The sequence below is a fragment of the Aethalodelphis obliquidens genome, unplaced genomic scaffold, assembly GCF_003676395.1.
Source record: "Aethalodelphis obliquidens isolate GAN/ISIS:26980383/991018 unplaced genomic scaffold, ASM367639v1 scaffold28, whole genome shotgun sequence".
In the NCBI taxonomy this organism is placed as follows: domain Eukaryota; kingdom Metazoa; phylum Chordata; class Mammalia; order Artiodactyla; family Delphinidae; genus Aethalodelphis; species Aethalodelphis obliquidens.
The window spans coordinates 12,424,339-12,443,315 of NW_020837972.1; the positions used below are offsets into that span (position 1 = coordinate 12,424,339).

The 18,977-nt window shown below is 57.0% G+C and overlaps 1 protein-coding gene across 1 annotated transcript in view; it reads right to left on the minus strand.

Annotated features, from left to right (window-relative positions):
• Nucleotides 1-448: 448 nt before the first annotated feature.
• Nucleotides 449-18,977, minus strand: part of TESC (tescalcin) — a 62,960-nt gene continuing 44,431 nt past the window's right edge. The window contains exons 3-8 of the mRNA XM_027124698.1: nucleotides 14,642-14,722; nucleotides 8,733-8,872; nucleotides 7,042-7,103; nucleotides 6,838-6,945; nucleotides 2,981-3,028; nucleotides 449-707 (exon numbers count right to left, since the gene is read on the minus strand). Of these exons, the coding sequence (XP_026980499.1) occupies nucleotides 630-707; nucleotides 2,981-3,028; nucleotides 6,838-6,945; nucleotides 7,042-7,103; nucleotides 8,733-8,872; nucleotides 14,642-14,722 (517 nt within the window). The 3' untranslated portion in view covers nucleotides 449-629. The remainder of the gene's footprint in view (nucleotides 708-2,980; nucleotides 3,029-6,837; nucleotides 6,946-7,041; nucleotides 7,104-8,732; nucleotides 8,873-14,641; nucleotides 14,723-18,977) is intronic.

Genomic DNA, 18,977 nt, shown 5'->3' on the forward strand with positions numbered 1-18,977 from the left:
GCCGCAGGGCACACCTAGCCTGTTCCCGCCAGGCCCGGACCGCTGGCGGCCCCAGCACCGTGGGGCGAGCTCGGGCGCTCACTGCAGCTGGCCCAGGCTCAGCTCCACTTGTCTCCTCCTTGGGTCTGAATATCTGGTCGTGGCACCAAGGAAGCCCCCCCCCGCCCCCTCCCCAAGTCCCGGCCCCCATGGAGTGAGGAGCTGCTTCTCCTTACCTTCCTGCCTAGGCTTGCGAAGGCAGGTGAATTCCCAGCACTCATGCGGGGAAAACAGCAAATATTTAACCCACAATAAACCAGAAAGGAAGGGAAAAATAAATCCGCTTGCAAACCAGCCTCTGAAGACTTGCTGCTGCTGCTTGCCCCTCGCTCCTCATATAGTCAGCCAGCCTCGGGCCGCCAAACGGCCAGGCCACGTGCATGGACGTGGGGAACAGACAGGAGCCAGGTTCATTAACAAACCCTTTTTCTATTTTATTGGAGATAAAAACAGCAAAGCCCCATGTACCATACCCTGCGGGCAAAAGAGATGAGCGAGGGATGTTGACTATTTACAAGAGCTGTAGCAAAAGGGCCCCCGTGGGCCTCGCTGCCCGGTCCAAGTGCGCGTTCTCCATGGGGGAGGGGCGGTCAGTGGCACAGGGCGATGGTTTCCATGTTAAGGAAGCGGACGTGCATCTTTGTCTCGATGTCTATCCCCTGCCAGATCTGGAACAGACGGAGCAGTGTGAGCGGGCATCCCCACCGGAGTCCTCGGCCACCTTCCCACCCGCCCTCCTCCGCCACCCACTGAGAAGCTCCCGCAGGTGGAATCCAGTGCTAAGCGTGGAAGAGAAACTTCCATCTGCCTTTTTGCTGTTTAATTGGGCTCTGACATTTGGATTCTTTATGGATTGTCACAGCAAGTTATTATTAAGTACTGAATCCAAGCTCTTAGCTGAAGTCACTTGAATCCCACCCACCACTTCAGGCTCTATGATTTTCATGCAAATTCCTTAAGCCCACTAAACCTCCTTTCCACCAGAAAAATGTCGAGACCACCACCCGTGCTGCCCGTTCACGGAATGTTTTGGGGGCTCCAGGGGAATCATGCACGGAAGCGGTTTATAAACTGTTAAGGGCTGTGCAATTATAAGGTTTCATTAAGCCATCATTATAAATTAAAAGGTCACAACAGTTAGGTCTTCCCAGGGATAGGAGGTCACCATGTTCCAGACAGACAAGGCTCATGCCCAGGAAAGGTAATTTCTGCCAAAGCCCACATCCATCACCACATACCTGCTACTGGCACTGCCATCACGGTCCATCCTGGCTAGGGCCCTAGCGGACACTCAGGCCACCAGACCCTGTATCTGCCACACTAGGAAGCCCCAGCACGGGCAGGACTGTGCACCTGCCAGCTCCTTGGCCACTCGGGGCCCAGGAGGACCACAGATGGAGAGATGGCGGGCAGGATGCAAACAGGAACGGAGGGACGTGGTGGGCAGTGACTTGTCACTGTCTCCCTGCTTATGTAAGAACTTCAAACTCTCAAGCTGTCGCCCTCAACATCTCCAGGGACAGCCTTGAGGCTGGGGAAAGCAGAGCCCTGTGGGCACCCAAGTGGCAGGGAGGCCTCAGCACATTTCCTGCCACTGTCACATGCCTACGGTCCGCCAGGTGCTTTCCTTGTTAGGTGAACAAGATGTTCCCAGGAGAAGATACCTGGATGCCAGGGTGGGTGGTTTCTGCCAAAGGCCGGGTGATGCCAGGTGTCAAGAGGCTAGTGGTGGGGCTCAGAGAATGGGATGGGCCGGCTGGTCAGGAAAAAGTCCCACGGTGCAGAGGCAACGGCCTTGGGAACACTAGAGGCGGGGCAGCAGCGGGGGCGGCCTTCTGGGGAAGAAGCTTGGTTTCTGAGGCCAAAATTGGATTGCATCCTGTCTTGTGGCTTAAAGCAGCCACCCCTCCGCCCTAACCTTCCCTGGCCTCCCTGATCGTCTAACTCCTTATTCTGGTTCTTGCTTGGGTGTCACCACTTTTCTGGAGCGCAGACCTCAGAACAAGCCAAGGTGGCCTGTGGCTCGAACGGCAACTCAGCCTCTCCCAGTCTGCCTGCCCTGCCCAGCCCTGGGGGCAGCGGGGGGGTGGGGCACCTGTCCTCCTCCGGCCCAGTAGGCCCTTCAGGTCTCTCCCCCAGGCCCAGGTCTGTGCCGCCCGCCCCCTTCCTCTTGCCCTGACTGGCCAGGTTGGCGGCGCAGACTTTGGGGGAGCGCCCAGCCGAGCTGCCCCTCAGCTCACCAGAGTCCCCGGCCCCAACCCAGGGACAGGCCCGTTTCCCTCGGGGCCGCCCGGAGAGTTGGCGGCCGGCCAGGGGGCCACCCTGGGTATCGTCCCCCTGACTTCCCATCTTCCTTGCCTCCTGGAAGGGGCTCGGGGACACCGCTGTTGGGATGCTCAGGGCCAAAGCACGGGCAGAGCACGGGGGGCTCAACTCCTTGCCACAGGGATCTGCCTGTCAGAGCAGCGAGGGGCCCCAGTTCCCAGCCTGCGAGCAGGTTTGTAGCAGTGAAGGCTGGGGGAGGCCTGAATGTCCACTAACAAGGGTGGAAGGTGGGAAGCCAGACAAGCAGCATGGGCTGCGAGCCCCAAGGCAGAAGCACACGCGGTCAACACCAGGGTGTGCTTCTGTGAAGGGCAGGTCTCGTACAGGCACAGAACATTCCAGAACCCTGGCTCCAACTGTCAACAGGGTGCTTCTGAGGAGCGGGGGAGAAAAATGGAGTTTTCCTCACAGGCCCTTTTGCACTTGCTTAGTTGTTCTGACCGTGTATACCTATCATCACCCTTCCAATAAAAATAAGTAAAACCAGTTGAAACTATTTTAAAGGCCACACCCAGGCTTGACCCCTTTCCACAGAGACGCCCATCTCCTGACCACCAGGGGCCCCCTCAAGCCCCCAGCACAGCCCCCGTGCCCACCCCCACCCCCAGGTACCCACCTTCAGGAAGTCATCGAAAGTGATGCCCTCGTACACCTGGTCAGGCTCCTGGGGACAGAGCACAGGGTGCAGTGAGGGGCTTCTGCCTGGAGACTCTCCATCTTCCCCCCACCCTGCAACACAGAAGGCTGGGGCCATTTAGGTAGAATCATGAGAATGGGGAGAACATTCTGGATTGTTCGCCTCCAGCTCGAGGCTGGTCGCCCTGAACTCCAGCGTCTCCTTCACTGGCTCGACGGTGGGACGGAAGGTGGTGCAGGCTCACCAGGGCCACCCCCCACGCCCCCCAGGGAGGACAGGTCAGACGAGGGTGGGAAAGGAAGAGGGTGGGCACAGAGGCAGGGCTCGCTCCACCCGGCACAGCCGCCTCCCGCCACTTCCCAACAGTACGGCCACCAGCAGACACCTCCTGCCATTTCTTAGTCCTGCCTCCTCAAACCAGCCTTGGTAAGACCAGTTCTGGGCCGACCTGCACTCCAGACACTGGGGAAAGGGCCAGGTGAGTCACCCTGATAACATCTGGCCCAGGAGCCTCCCACCTGCCAAGTCACTGGCAGTGCCAGTCTCTGCACACACACGAGATGATAAATGGGGCTCCTGCCCATGGTGCTAAGACCAAGTCCCCACGGCGCCCTCTGTGACAGTGAAAGCTGGGCTGACACCCCACTGCCCGTCAATACAACAACAGCCAAATAAATCGTGGTCGCCCTGGCTACTGGTTACCACGAAGAAGGGGTCGATCTAGACCTGCTGATATGGAAAAGGCTCCAAGATACATACACGGGGGAAAAAAACAAACAAGGAGCAGAAAGATGGCTGCAGATTCTGTCCTACATCACTAAGCAGACGGCTGCCACCTGCTCCGCGGACCTGTGGGGTCAGCACGGGGGAGAGCGAGCAGTTCAGTGCCGCTTTGTGTGAGTCAGAACCGAAAGACACACGTGTACACGTCGGTCTGTGTCAGGAATAACACCATCAAGGGCAGTTCCCTTTAGGGAAAAGGACCAGGGCCGATGGGAGGAGGGCCAAGAAGGACGCACTTCTCCTTCTGTACCACTTGGAGATCTGTTCCTACGGGTCTTTAAGAAAACATCGGCAGGCGCTCTCTGAGCACGTGCCGTGTGTACTTTACAAACGTTATTACCACGAACTGATGCGAACCTCACAACAGCTCCCAGAGGTGGGTTCTGTTCTTAATCTAATTTTGGATATACTTTTTTTTTTTTTAGATGTGGACCATTTTTAAAGTCTTTATTGAATTTGTTACAACATTCCTTCTGTTTTATGTTTTAGTTTTTTGGCCGAGAGGCATGTGGGATCTTAGCTCCCCGAGCAGGGATCTAACCTGCACCCCCTGCACTGGAAGGCGAAGTCTTAACCACTGGACCGTCAGGGCTGAGCCCCCTGGATATACTTTTTAATTTTATGAAAAACACCAATTTTTTAGAAGGCCTGGGCCAGCCCTGTCCCTAGGGCTGTCGGCTCTTCCTGCCCAGGGGCACAGACAGAAGTGGCCGCCCACTCCCTGCCAGAGACTCCGGATTCCTAGGGCAGCGAGGGGAGCTAATTACAGATAAGGTCCCCCCGGCCCAAGACCCGGGCTGGAGGGCGGGCACCGGGTGGAGGGGCTGCAGGGTCAGGGCAGCGCCCTAGGCTGAGACCCCAGCACAGCTGCCCTAGCCTCCAGCCACAACAAGGCTTTCCAGGGAAACACCCTGGAAAGAGCTCACTGCCGCGGTCGACAGCCGGCTTCGGAGGTCCGTTACAGTGGGGCGATGCGTCATTTGTCTTTGGTGAGAGGTGCGGGCAGAAATGTTAAGCGTCCTCAGGGGCCACAGGGTGTGAACTGACTCGGCCACCCCTCACCCTGCGCCTCTGTGTGTATCTGGTCGACGATCACACAAGAAAACCCTCTAAGAGCACACAGAGGATCCGTACATAAAGAGAGATGCACACGGCGAGCGGGACGCGCACCCGGGAGGCCGGCACGGACTCCCGGAAAGCCCCGGCTTCTGAGGCTGTGCAGCTTTTATGCAGATCAGCAGCTGACAGCAATTTTACTACAGCAAATTAAGAAAACTGCCGCCAATTGAAACTGGAGCGGGACGGGGAGCAATTTAACGAAGGAGAGTGTCATTAAATCAAGTGGGAATCTGGCTCAGGCAATCCGGCAGGGGAATCCCCGCGCTCCCCACCGAGGTCACCGGCCTTTTCCGCGGCAGTTAACTGTCTGAGTGGGGTGGCTTCGCCAAAGCCAGAAGCCTCTCCCTGGGTCCCCGAAGCAGACAAATGAAATACAGGCTGAGAAAGTGACCTCAGCCCCCTGCCCGCCATCTCCTGATGACAGGCCTGGGCACAGACAGCAGGTTTCAGCAGGAAAACACCCCTCCATCTGGGCTGGGGTCACCCCAAAGCCATGATGGTGTCTGGGGCTGCAGCCACTATAAATACACAGGAGCCAGAGGGGACGGCCCCAGGGGGACCACCTGAAACACTCAGGGAACAAAATCCATGGAGATGGTCACGTGCCTGCCCGCACGGCTCCCGGGGGGCTCTGAGCCCCTGCGTCAGGGGCTGTCTGGAGTGGACCTGGCCCTGCAAGAGCGAGTCCACCGAGCGCAGCAAAAAAGGTCGCTGCCCCCAAAGTCCAGAAAATTCTTTCTGTCCCCACCAGTGAAGCAAGGTTACAAATCTATGAAGTGATGCACGTGAAGAAGCCAGCACGGTGCCTGCACACGCTGTGTGGTCACCCTCCAGGTGACCCTGGGGGCACCTGGCTGCCTGGAGCCTCCAGGGGGCGCCTGCCAGAGTCCGTGCCTCCCCACCCTGACGACGGCACCATCAGAGCACGTAAAAGCCAGCAGTGACCCCTCATACGACGTGCCAGTTACCACTGCCCTGACCGTTCGCTCCTGTGCCCCTCTGCGCCAACGGTTCTGCACTGGGGGGCGACTTCGCCCTCCGCCCCAGGGACGGTGGGCCGTGTCTGGAGACATGTTGGTTGTCACGACTTGGAGGGTGACTGGCATCTAGTGGGTGGAAGCCAGGGAGGCTGCTCAGGCCCCTGCAACCCCAGGACAAGCCCACGTGTCAACAAGGCCGGGCGGAGAAACCCTGCTCTAACCCACCGACATCACCGGAGGCCCGACAGCACGGTTCCGAGAAACGATCCAGCCACTTCTACGCCACTGGGACCCTGACAAGCCTCAGCTGTGTCCCAGCTCCTGACCACGTGGCCCACCCGCCTTCCTCCCCATCAGAGCTCGAGCCCGGCCCTCCGCCTGGGCCACCGTAGCAGCCTTGCAAGTGCCTCTGTCAGCACGGAGCCTCCCACCCTCATCAGCACACAAGCCCTGATGGCCCAGCCCCTCTCCTGTCTCATCTACACGTCACCCCCCCCCCCCCGCTGCTCCCAGCGCCTCGCTGGACCCCAGATTGTGGGCCCTCAAGAGAGCTCCCTGCTGACCCCTGCCCTCCAGGCCCCAAATCCCCTCATTAATAATTAAACGAGAGCAAGCCCGGGCTGTGCGCCAACCGGGCCTGGCACTGTGCCAGGCACTGCCTGTGGGCCCGAGGGAGCTACGTAGTGGGGTCTACGGCCCCCAAAGCCCAGACTCCCCTGCTTGGCCTGACCCCCCAGGGGTTGGGACATGGGGCCGGTCTTCTAGGGGGACAGGAAAGCAGCGATTAGCCTGTGAGCAGTGGTCTGCGCCAGGCCCGGTTAGAGGGGCGAGCAGGACACGCACAGTCTCTGCCCACTGGGGCCTTCCACAAACACAGACTAGTACCAGGGCACGGCACGGCGGGGTCAGCAGGGGCAGGGAGGGATCTGGGGGTCCGGCCCCGGCGGCTCTCACCATCCGCCCCACGCAGACGCTGGCCGCCTCCATCATGGCCCCGTCGGCGATGGAGCGCGCAGATTCCTTCTCGATGTGGGGGTTTCCGGAGAGCAGCTCCTCGACCACCTGCCGGTGGAGCAGAGACGCCGTGAACTTGGGCCTCCGTCCCGGCCGCAGGGCAGGGGAGGCGCTGGGGCCCGCCGGCGCGGGAGCATACTTTACATTTCGATACTCTTCCAGGGTGATGCGGCCGTCGCTGTCTGAGTCATACATGTGGAACAGAACTGGGGGGTGGCAGGGGGAGAGAGCGGCTGAGTCAGGCAAGGCGGGGGGGAGCCCGGGTCGCCCCGCCCCCCAACTTTCCCCTACCTCAAACTGAGCAAAAGACCCCAGTAACGGAAACCTGCCAAAGCCATAGAGGGCAAGGGCAAAGGCCATGGGGCCAGACCGACCACTTCCTGGTGGGTGACCTTGGCCAAGTGACCTAACTTTCCTGAGCCTCAGCTTCCCCATCTGTAAAATGGGAGTAAGCACACATCTGCCTCATGGTGTTGCCAGGTGAGCTAAGGCTGGTGAACCAGGGCCAGCGACCGCCTGGCACACTGTGAGTGCAGACGATGTGACAGTCTCATTAACAGGAAGCCAGCTCAGCGTTATTTCAAAGTGTCATTCCTGACGGACCCAGAGGGCGGCTGTCATCCCAGGCCTGGGGCAGATCACGGACCCGGCTGCCTACATCTTGCCCCTGGCAGATCTGAGCCGACCCCGATGGTACGAGGGGCGTTCACACCCGCTCCGGTTATTTCACTCTTAGTGACATCACGTGGTCCCTTTACTGACATCACTCAGCATCCCGCAGCCCAACAGATCCAGGAGCTAAAGGGGAGGTGACCTCTCTGCCCCCTAGCTCAGCCTCAGGCTCATAAAAGTCCTCGGTCCTGGCATTTATCCAGCCCGACGCTGTGCAAACATCTCTTCCTCTCATCCTCACATGACCCCGTGAGGCCAGGGCTGCCCTGAGCCCATTTCACAGACTGGGCTGCCAAGCTCACAGAAGCTAAGGCATTTGCCCGCAGCCACCCCATTAAGGGAGGGGCAGCCGGGGGTTTGAACCAGAGTCCGTCCCATCCCACAGCCCTCACACCCCTTGACCTGGTCCTTGGAACAGTGTGGAAGCCGGGCGGACACCAGGCATCACCGCCCTGCCCCCAACAACCCTCAGTACACAGCCCGAGCTAAGTATAGCCCAAGCCCCGTGTTTACATGTCCCTGCAGACGCTGCGCAGACGCTGCTGCTCGGGTGGGATAGAGAGGGATGCTGGAGTCGTGGGAAAGTGCATGGGGAAGGGAGGTGTGACGCAAGCCACCCTGGGACTCTGTGCCATCCCCCACCAAGGCCGATCCCAGCTAAACTTGCTCAGAGCCCAGGGCCAGCAGAGGCTCCTCTGGGACGGACGAGCCCCACAGAGGCCGCCCCGTGAAACTGCGTACAGTGGCCAGTCATGGGCCAGGGGAGGGAAGAAAGGAACTTTCAGGAAGCACCCGAGATCCCACCCAGCCTCAGAATCACCCTTATGCTCAGTCCTCATCCCCACCGTCAGGTTCAGGGTCACACAGCTGCTTAGTGAAGGGGCTGGATTGAACCAGGTCTGTCCAAACCAAGGGCCTTAACCTTTTCCAATCACTGACACCTCTTTCTGTTCCCAGAAAACCACCAGCTGCTGAGAAGTGTCAACAAGGAGGCTGCCACGCAACAGCCTCCGAGGAGAGGGAGGTGCAAACACCACTCTTTGTGTGTGAAAATCGGGACCAACCTCCCCAAGGTCTGGGCTGGTGCAACCTGACCCGACCCTCCCCAACCCCCCCTTGGGGGCGGCCAGGTGCGCACCGGGGAGGGGCCCCGGGACACCCACATCTTAGCTTCTCTTTCCGGCACAGCTGCACCCGCTCCTCATCCATGGTGGTGTCGATGGGCCGGAAGTAGGACATGATGGTCAGAAAGTCCTCGAAGTTGATCTCGTCAGCCAGGCCGCTGGGCCCCTTGCGCAGGTTCCTACGGGAGCCACGAGGGGGTGTCGGAAATGCATTAAGAACAGAATCTTGTCCTGCTACCAACAGCCCTCGAGAACCCGGCCCTTCTGCGCACACACTTCACCTACGATGGCTGTCCCAGCCTTGGGTTCTGTTTCCCAACAACCTGCTCGTGGGGGCCCCGGGCCCCAGGGCAGTTTAGTCCAGCCCCTCCCCGGAGGCCCCCCGCCAGAAATCACCATCTGAGGGCCTGGGGGGAGACACGGGCAACTGCACAGCTGCTGGGATGGAGGGCTGCCCGGGCACACTGCGGTGCACAGAGCTGGGCACTTAAACACGGGGAAAGCGAGGCAGTAATTCCCCCAGGTACATCTCCTGACCCTTACCTTTAGATCGGGGTCAGTGAACTGCAGCCTGGGGGCCAAATCCCACATGCTGCCTATTTTTATACAGCCCATAAACTAAGAGGAGTTTTTATATGGTTGAAAAAAATGCCGGGGAAAAAAAGAATAGCATCTCATGACAAGTGAAAACTCCATGAAATTCAAATTTCGGCGTCCATAAATAAAGTTTTATTGGCACACGGCCAGGCCCACTGATTTGCATAGTATCCGTGGCTGCTTACAAGCTACAGAGGCAGAGTTGAGCAGCTGTGACAGAGACCATGTGGCCCGCAAAACCTAAAATATTTACTCTCTGGCCTTTTAGAGAAAGTTTGCCAATTCCTGCTATCAGCTGTTTAAACCTCCAGCACAACGATCAGTTACAGGCAGCTCTGACTGACCTTTCCTACCAAAGTGCAAAACTCGCCGATGACGGCAGGTTTTCTGATAGATCACGGCACAGAGTCCCAGGGGGGCCTGCGTCACACCTCCCTTCCCTGTGCACTTTCCCACCACTCCAACATCCCTATGGATGTGCTTTTCTGCAGGGAGCAAGAAAAGGGCTTGTGTTCCAGGCGGGGCTCGGGGAGCGAACCCAAGGCTGGGTCTGCCCTGTGCCTAGCACACGGCGGATACTCAGCAGATGCGTGAGTGCACTGAAAAGCCACTGGGTGAGGGTCCTGGCAGAGAAGAAGAGTTGAGAAAACAGCTTGGAGATGACGCCAACCAAACACGGGCTCCTGACCCACTGCTGCCAAACCCTCATCACTAACCGACTTCCGCTGGTGCAGGTGGCCATCGGGCTGATGGGCTGAGGGTCCCTCTGCCCTCACTGTGCATCCTTTCAAAGAGACAGTTCTCAGCTGGCCCGGGATAACAGTCAAGGGCTAGGGCTTGTCAAATGCATTTGGGTCCCACCTGCGGTTAGGACCATATCTCGGTTTAAAGGAATACATTCGAGGTTCTCTCTCTAGGGGCCCATCTACTCCTTTTCAAATACTGCCCCTGAAGTACCACACTTCACAGTTTAGAGATCTCGCGATTCCCAATCTTCCATGCCAGGACATCTTCCAGAAAGAGGTGGCTCCCAAGCCTGGAACCGGGAAGGTGGATCATGAAACAACAAATCTGAGAGGTAAGGCGAGATCTTCTGGAAGCCTAGTCTTTGAGTAAAAACTCTCAATCTTCCCGGAAATCTTCTCTTACAAAGTTTTTCCACCGCTACTCCAGGCAGATTTTTAATCATCTCAGAGTTCTTGCTGTCAGGGGCACAGTCCAAATTTACAGGGCGTAAAAACAGCCCCAGGATCTATCGGGCTCCTCGGAGGTCTTTCCCCTGTGTTTGGGTTGCACGTCCCTCTCAAGGGGTTCAGGCTGCAGCGAGAGGGATGACAGTGAGCTCGGGGGACACGTGATCAACCCCGGGGCAGGCTGGCCACGGACGGGTCCTTCTCAGGGAAGGTCGAGACCTGGCTGCTTCAGCATCAGGACCTGATTCAGGGGCTAGGCAACCCTTCTCCTCCTAGTGTCCCCAGGAGGTCCACACGGGCCAGCATCACGGTCTCTAAAGGTGACCACAATGCAGAGACCGAGGAAACCCAGACGCAGCACCTAGAGCCAGACCCACGTGCACTCCAGTCCACTTCCACAACGGAGCACCCGAGACCTGGGTCGGGGGACAGAAGAACAGGGGCTACATCCAAATCTGCAACGCAGCACGAGAGCATTCTTTCTGCAAGGAGGCCCGATTTAGAGCAGTCTTTTCGCTTCCTTAACTCTCCGATGACCCTGTAAGGATCAGAGCCCTTGGAGGTGGGGACAAACCCAGCTCAAACTGCCCTCCAAGACCAGCTTCTGGGTTCAAAACGTCTTAGGAAGCAAGGTGGACGCTGGTATTTCTTGAAAGGAAAATCCCGTCTCCAGCCCCTCCTCTTGAGTCCTCCCCCACCTCCTTGCTGGGACAGGACGAGATGGGAAGGAGGCACAGGCGCCGAGCTGCTCTGGGTCCAGGCTAGGGAAGCCTTTCCTTAATCCTCCCTTATTTGGTGACTTCTGGGCTGCCCACCGACTCACCCGGGGCCTCCTTTTCTCCACACCGTGTCTCTAAGCAACCGCCCCAGGCTGAGGCCCCAGGCCCCACAGGGGAGGCTCTCACCATCCCCTACTGGCCACTGCCCTCCCTCTCCTGCTGTCAGGCGTCATCTTCCGATAGCAATTCCCTAGAGCAGGTGCCTCGTGAGCTGCCCACACTGCAGACTTGCAGACCCGAGAATCCCTTGACTCCGTCCCCATCATATCCAGTCCATCTCCAGTTTCACTCCTCCGATCTCTCTAGGATCCCTCCTCGTCTCTCCTGGGATAGCCTGGTCCAGCCTCCACCATCTCAGCGGGCACACCACACGCAGACAGAATGAGCTTTGCAAAAAGCAAATCAGACTCTGTCGCTCCCCTGCTCGATGCCCTCTGGGAAGCTCCTCCAGCTCTTGGGGTGACCCCCAAGCCCCCAACCTGGTCTCCCAGGCCCAAGAGGTTTGGTCCCAGCCGCCCAGCTCTCACCACCCTTTCCCACCACACTCCCCTCCCCAGGGGCCCCGAAGTTTGTTTCAATGCCCACCTTCTGGGCACTCAACGTTCCCTGATCGACTAAGGCCCCTTCCTCCACCCTTTAGGTGCCACTGCACCTGCGCTGCCCTTAAGAGCTCTGTCCTAACCTCAGATGCCCCAAGTACGGTAGCGGGTCTCTCCTGCCTCTGACTATGGACTGTGGACTCAGGGCACGCCTTCTTGTCCTCTGGCCCCTGCCCACACACTGTCCCCTCAGCAGAGGCAGTGCTCATGGACAGAAGCCTGGCAACGCCTAAATTCCACTCTAAGAGCTGAAAACGCAACTCCTGGATCTGTTCTGGTTCCCACAGGGGACAGCTGAGCACCAAGCCACCTCGGGCCAGATTTGTTTTTTTGTTTGTTTTATAAATTTTTTAATTTACTTTTCATTTATTTTTGGTTGCGTTGGGTCTTCGTTGCTGCACGTGGGCTTTCTCTAGTTGTGGCGGGGGGGCTGCTCTTCGTTGCAGTGCGCGGGCTTCTCACTGCGGTGGCTTCTCTTGTTGTGGCGCATGGGCTCTAGGCGTGCGGGCTTCAGTAGTTACAGCACACGGGCTCAGTAGTTGTGGCACACAGGCTTAGTTGCTCTGCAGCATGTGGGATCTTCCCGGACCAGGGCTCGAACCCGTGTCCCCTGCATTGGTAGGTGGATTCTTAACCACTGCGCCACCAGCGAAGTCCCCAGATTTGTTTTAAGGAATAATTACATACAGTAAAAGGCACATATCTTACATTTGGACCAATGTGTGCACCTGAGAAACCCACCCCCCAATCAGGATACCAGAGGTTTCCCTCGGGCCCCTCTCCAGCCCAACCTGTCTCCTCCTGGGCTGGTGGTGAGGATGGAAGAACCAAGCCCTTGGCCCTGGGTGGGCTCCACAGGCTCGGGGGAAGCAGGGTTTGCCAGGACCTCTGGGGTGTCATCCTCTCTTCACCTTAGCACACCTAGGGCCAGGAGACACCAGCCCCTCTAGCTCCAACCCACAGAAGGCTGGGTCCCCGGGGCCCGGCCAACTTCACAACTGGCCCAGTCTCGTCCAGCCATTTGGAAACAAGCCTCACAGACACATACATGCAGGCGTGTGTCTATACAGACACATGTTAGGTGTCCCTAGGCTCTGGTCACCCTGCACCATCTTCTTGTGATGCCTCCAACTCTAGGCCCTGACAACCATGTCGTCTCCACATTTGGGGGCCGCATCACCGCTCCCCCTGCCACCTCCCCTCTCCACTAGCTGTCAGCGCCCCCCAATCCTGCTCTGCCTCACTGCCCACCCAGGCCTCCCTCTGGGATTCCGCAGGCAGAACGAGGATAAAAAAGGAGCTGAGGGCCCTGCCCACCCCACACCTCTCACCATGCTTGGCCTTCTGTGCTCCAGCCAGGCCCCCTCTGCCACTCGCACCACTCCCTGTGCCATAGGGTCTTTGCACGTGCAGTTCTGGTCTCTCTCTGCTTTGCCTAGTTAACTCCTGGGCACTCTCTCCTCAGGTCTCACCCCACAGGTCCGGGAGGAAGGCCTCTGCATTTTCTGGGGCAGCCTGGGGACCCCGTAGCCCCAACCCATAAAGAGGTGAGGCCCGGAGTCTTCCTCAGGGCCCTGCAGCCCTGGCAGAACCAGAGCTGGGCGGTTCAGGCTCGTACAACTTGAAACCCGTCCGGGAGTCCCCACCCATGATACGACCTCAAGGAAGGGACATGCCTATTCCCTTCCTTCCTCTTTCTGCCAGTTCTCTCCGCTTCTCAGCGATCTCTGCAGACACAGGGTGTCAGGCCTGGGCCCCTGGTGTGTTTGTCCACAGGTTCTGGCAGCCTGGAGAGGGCGTGACCCCCTCACCCCGCCACCCCTGCACCTCTCCACCAAGCCTCAGACACAGTGATCTCCACGAGGATATGTGAGTCTTTTAACTCCAACGACACTAGACATTTGGGGACAGGAACTCTGGTGTCAGCCTCAGCTTTGGGATACTGTCCATGGTGCCTCTCTCTGCCTCAGTCTGTAAGCCAGGGTGCTGTGCGTAACGACAGCTACCCTGGCTCTTTAACATACCTCATCTCAGCACAGCCTCACAGCAACCCTGAGAGGCAGGTGCTATTATCACCTCCGTTCTACATGTGAAAAAACCGAGGCAGCCCCAGTGACCCTGCCTCCTGGTATTCATGCCCCATGTAGTTCCCTTTCCAAGTGCGAGGTGACCCAGTGACTTCTGACGAGGACAATACAGCAAAAGTCATGGCATGTTATCTGCAAGATGAAGTTACCAAAAGATGGTGTTTTCCATCTCAGGTGCCCAATCTCTCTCTCTCTCTCATTGGAACAGCTTACTCTGGAGGAAGCCAGCTGCCAGGTGTGGTAGCCCTGGTGACTGGTCCATGAGATGCCTCCAGCCAATAGCCAGGAGAGTGAGCTCGGAAGCAGAGCCTCCCCCAATCGAGCCTTCAGGTGAATGTAGCCCCAGCTGATCCACGCTGAGCCTGAGAACCCAGATCCCTGACTCTCAAAAATGGTTAGCCAATAAATATATATTGTTTCAAACTGCTAAGTTTGGGGGTAATTTGTTTCACAGCCATAGCTAACTAATACAGAGGCCTAGAGAGATTGAGTGAGCTGTCCCAAGTCACCCAGCCATGAATCCAGGACTGCCAGACCCTGGACCTGTGGCTCGTAGCTCCTACCTGACAAAGCCCCCTCTTCTCTGCGTCAGCTTAAGGGGCTGTTCCGAGCACACGAGTCATGCAAGAAGTTACAAGGGCAAATGCTCCCCCAAAGTCACCCACCATCGGCAGCTCCAGGAGAAAGGCCCACCTGTTGTCGAAGAAGGCACGGACGATTTTGGATCTGATCGGGTTGAGCTCCAGGTCAGGGATGTTGTTGAAGTTCTCCTTGCTGGGTACCAAGGAGGGGGCGCACCGGGGAGTGAGAAAAGAAAGCAGACGTCAGAGAGCATGTTCATCACTTCTCAAGCTGTGTTTTTTTATCCTGAGCAGACTCCACACGAACAGTCCAGAATGAGACAGGACTGGAATATGCTGCACCGGTGTGTCTCCTCCTCTAACCTCTGGACTGGCAGGACCACAGAGGGTCTGGAGGCTCAGAGATGCCCTTGTGAATCTGATAAACGTCCTAGACACCCACCCCCAGGAAGATGCAGCAACACAAGATCTGCACCCCATTCCGAGGGGTCAGAGAAGCCAGGTAGGGAAACCCTCAGTTGGCCCTTCTGGAATCAGAGAAGCCGGATGCTGGCTTGGAGCTTTGGAAGACAGTGTGGCAGGTCCTCAACAAGTGAGAAACATGGAGTTACCACGTGACCCAGGGATTCCACTCCCAGGTATATACCTGGGTATCTCCCTAGAGAAATGAAAACATCCACATAAAAATTTGCCCATGAATATTCATAGAAGCATTCTTCCTAACAGCCATAAAGTAGAAACGCCCCAAATGTCTACCCACAGATAACTGGATAAATATGGTCTATCCATATAAGAGAATATTATTCAGCCATAGAAAGGAATGAAATACAGATACAGGCTACAACACGGACGGACCTTAAAGACACAGTGCTAAGTGAAAGAAGGCAGACACAAAAGACCACATAGTGCATGATTTCATTCATATGAAATGTTCAGAATGAATCAATCCATAGAGACAGAAAGTAGCTTAGTGACTGCCAGGGGCTGGGGGATTGGGAGTGATGAGGACTGGGGATGGTGTCTACAGGTATGGGGATGGTGTCTACAGGTCTGGGGATTCTTTTGCGGATGATGAAAATGTTGTAAAATTGACTGTGGTGATGGATGCATAACTCTGTAAACATACTAAAAGCCACTGCATTGCACATCTTAGTGGGTGAATTGTAGGATATGTGAACTGTATTTCAGCAAAGCTGTTTAAAAAAAGAGAGCGAGAGAGGGACCTCCCTGGTGGTCCAGTGGTTAAGACTCCACGCTTCCACCGCAGGGGGCGTGGGTTCCATCCCCAGTCTCCCTGCTCGGGGAACAGGATCCTGCATGCCAAACAGTAGCAAGGCCAGAAAAAAGAGAGGGAGGAGAGATGCTTGCAGCAGAGGGTGAATTTCAAACACAGACACTCTGTTGCTGCGCACAGGTGTTGCTGGGTCCTAGAGGCTGTGGGTTTGCAGGCGTGGAGGCAGGCAAGTCCCTCATCTACCTGACCTTCCCGCATAAGGCCATCCTTTGTTCTCGGAATCTGCTTCCAGCTCCCTGGACTTCAACGGGCAGTGGCCTTGGAAGGGACCCAGGGCACAGGCTGGGAATTCCGGTGAACAAGGGGGCACGCCCAGTGGGGAGAGGAGGAAGGATATTAGCCACTTAAAACGAGGATGTCCAGGAGCCCTCAGATTCAGAACTTGAAACTAGAACCAACCCATGCTGGGAAGGAGGAAGTGTCACATACACGGAGAATTCAGCACCGTCAGAGCTGGAAGGTCCTGTCATGACACAGCTGACCCCTGTCCTGCCCCCACCTTACAGATGGGGATGCTGAGGCTCAGGGAGGAGAAGGAGGACCTGCCTGGGGCCCCGACGACGCCTCCGTGTTCTCTCCATCTCTGTGTGTCTCCGCCTCTCCCCATCCCCCAGCGCTCCCAGCTCGGCCTGCTCACAGCACTTGGCCAAACTCAGGAGCCGGCGTCAGTGGACGCCAACATTTTAGATTCCCGAGAGCCCAGTCCTAAAGGGGGCGACACAGAGCAGCTGGCCTGCAGCAATGGAATACTTATTTGGCCATAAAAAAAGGAATGCAGTACTGACTCATGCTACAACACAGATGAACCTCACAAGCGTGAACCTTATTTCCCCACTTAGCAGTGAAAGAAGACACACAAAAGGCCACACAGTGTATGATTCCATTTATACGAAATGTCCAGAATGAGCAAATCCATAGAGACAGAGAGCAGACTGGTGGGTGCCAGGGGCCGGGGGATAGGTAATGGCTCGTAGGCACAGGGTTTCTTTTGGGGGTGATGAAAACATTCTAAAATTGACTGTAGACTTCAAGTGGGCGAAGTGTGTCGCATGTGAAATATATCTCAATGAGGCTGTTTTAAAATATCCCTAAGCTATTTTTAAAAACCAAAAAGCAAAGAACCACTGCACTATCGCTCCATCGATATAAAGAACAAAACGTGAGGCGCTCACCTGTGCAGCTTCACGGTCAGCTACCGGGAATGCTGACTAGGAGGGAGCAGGAGGGAGCTCTTGGGGCTGACGATGTTCTGCCCTTGCTCTGGGTTTGGGGTCACGGCTGTGTTCAGTCTGTGAAAGATCATCTCACCGCCCCTGTCCCTTTTCCCCATGCACATGACAGTCGCCCCACACTGGCACAGGCCCCCATCCTCCCCTCCTTCCTCGTGAGTGGGAAGCAGCCACAGGAGGAAACAGAAAACCCAGAGCCCCCAGGATGGGAACAGGTCAAGTTAAAGGGGCCACGTGGAGCTTGAGAGGGGATGTGGGGAGAAGGGAAAGGAAGCGAGCAGCTGCTAGTTGGCAGGAGACCCCCAAGCCCTGTCTGGCTTTCACTGGCCAGGGGTCTTGGCTACTGCTAACTCTTCCTCAGCCTTAGTCTCCTCATCTGTGAAGTGGGCACAGCCTCTGGAGTCAGACTTGGGTTCTACCAGCTCTGCTACCTGGGACAAGTGACTTAGCCTCTCTGAGCTTCCATTTGCTCCTCTACACACAGAAGCCTCGTGCGGCTGTCGCTCTCAGCACGGTGCCTGGCGAAGAGCAAGGGCTCCATGGATGGAGGCCTTCAGGCATCCGAGAGCACGGGGACAGGACTCTCGTCTCCACAGCACCACAGCCTCAAGGCCTCACACAGCTGAGGGCTGCGCAGGGGCTCAAAACACGGCGTGTGGACCGAACAGCTGAGCAGAAGGGACGGCGGGTGTGGGCAGGGCACCCGGCCCCCAGGCTCTGCTCCTTCCCCAGCCATCCACACCCTTTGGTGCCCCCCAGGAGTCAGTCTGCAGATCCTTGGAGAGCATCACAACCCCGCTCTGCCTCGCCGAGTCCTGGATGGGGCTCTCAGAGGAGCTTTGTCCCAGGGCTGCTGGAAGGACCACATGTGGGGACACGCCTGGGAAGTAGATCTGATTAATTCCCCAGGAGGGAACAGAGGCCAAAAATGGGGATGCTGCAGGTTCGGGGGGCACTGGGAGACACCGGTCCCCATGCTTGTGAAGGTGGCAAGAAGGGCCCCCCGGCACTATGACATCCTACAAAGGGCCAGAGGGACCCTGGCTGACTTGGGAGGGAGAGCAGACAGCAAGGCCCCAGGAGGAGGATAGAGGCAGAAGGACCTCGAAGAGCCTGACTGTGTGTCTGGAGGAGAAAATTAACAACAAAGAAGAGGTCTGACCGCCCAGAGGTGAGGCAGGTGCCAGGAATCGAACTGGGGACACAGTGTCTTTGGGTCCTGGCCGCACAGCCCCTGGCAGGTCTGTGCAGGTGTCTTTGAAGCCTAGCTGCCTTTCTCCAGAAGCTAGAACCACACTGTCCCTCACCACGGGCACCTTACTGACTCTCCAAGCCTCAGTTTCCTCATCTGTGAATTGCGTACAGACCAAGCACCACCCCCCAATATCAAAGGGGAAGTGAAGTCAAGTGCACCTGGGGGCCAGTCCAGGCTCTGCTCCTGACCAGGCATGTGGCCCTGGGTGAGCCACTGCATGTCCCAGAGCCTTGATTTCTCATCTGTAAAATGGGGATTGTGGGAATATCCCAGCAGGACCATGGGGTTAATGAAATGATTGAATGAGATAAACACAGGTAAGGTGCTTAGCATAATGCCTGACACGCAGTGAGATTGTCATTTTAAAATGATGACGGTGATAATTATAGCAGCAGCAGCAGCTGACCTTCTATGTACTCCCAAGGTGTCAGGTACTGTTCTGAGAGCCCTACATTATTATCCTACAAGGTAAGAACATATTTCCACCTTACAGATGAGGAAACCGAGGCAGAGAGCTGAAGAAATGTCTTACTGCTAAGAACAATACCCCTTAGGTGGCACCTGGAAGCTCTAGCCCGGGAGCAGCTTCTCCTAAGGGGCGTGGGGAGGGGACCAGGACCTTCCTGCCAGGATTTTTTGTGCAAAGGCATGGGGATGGGAGAACCATCTG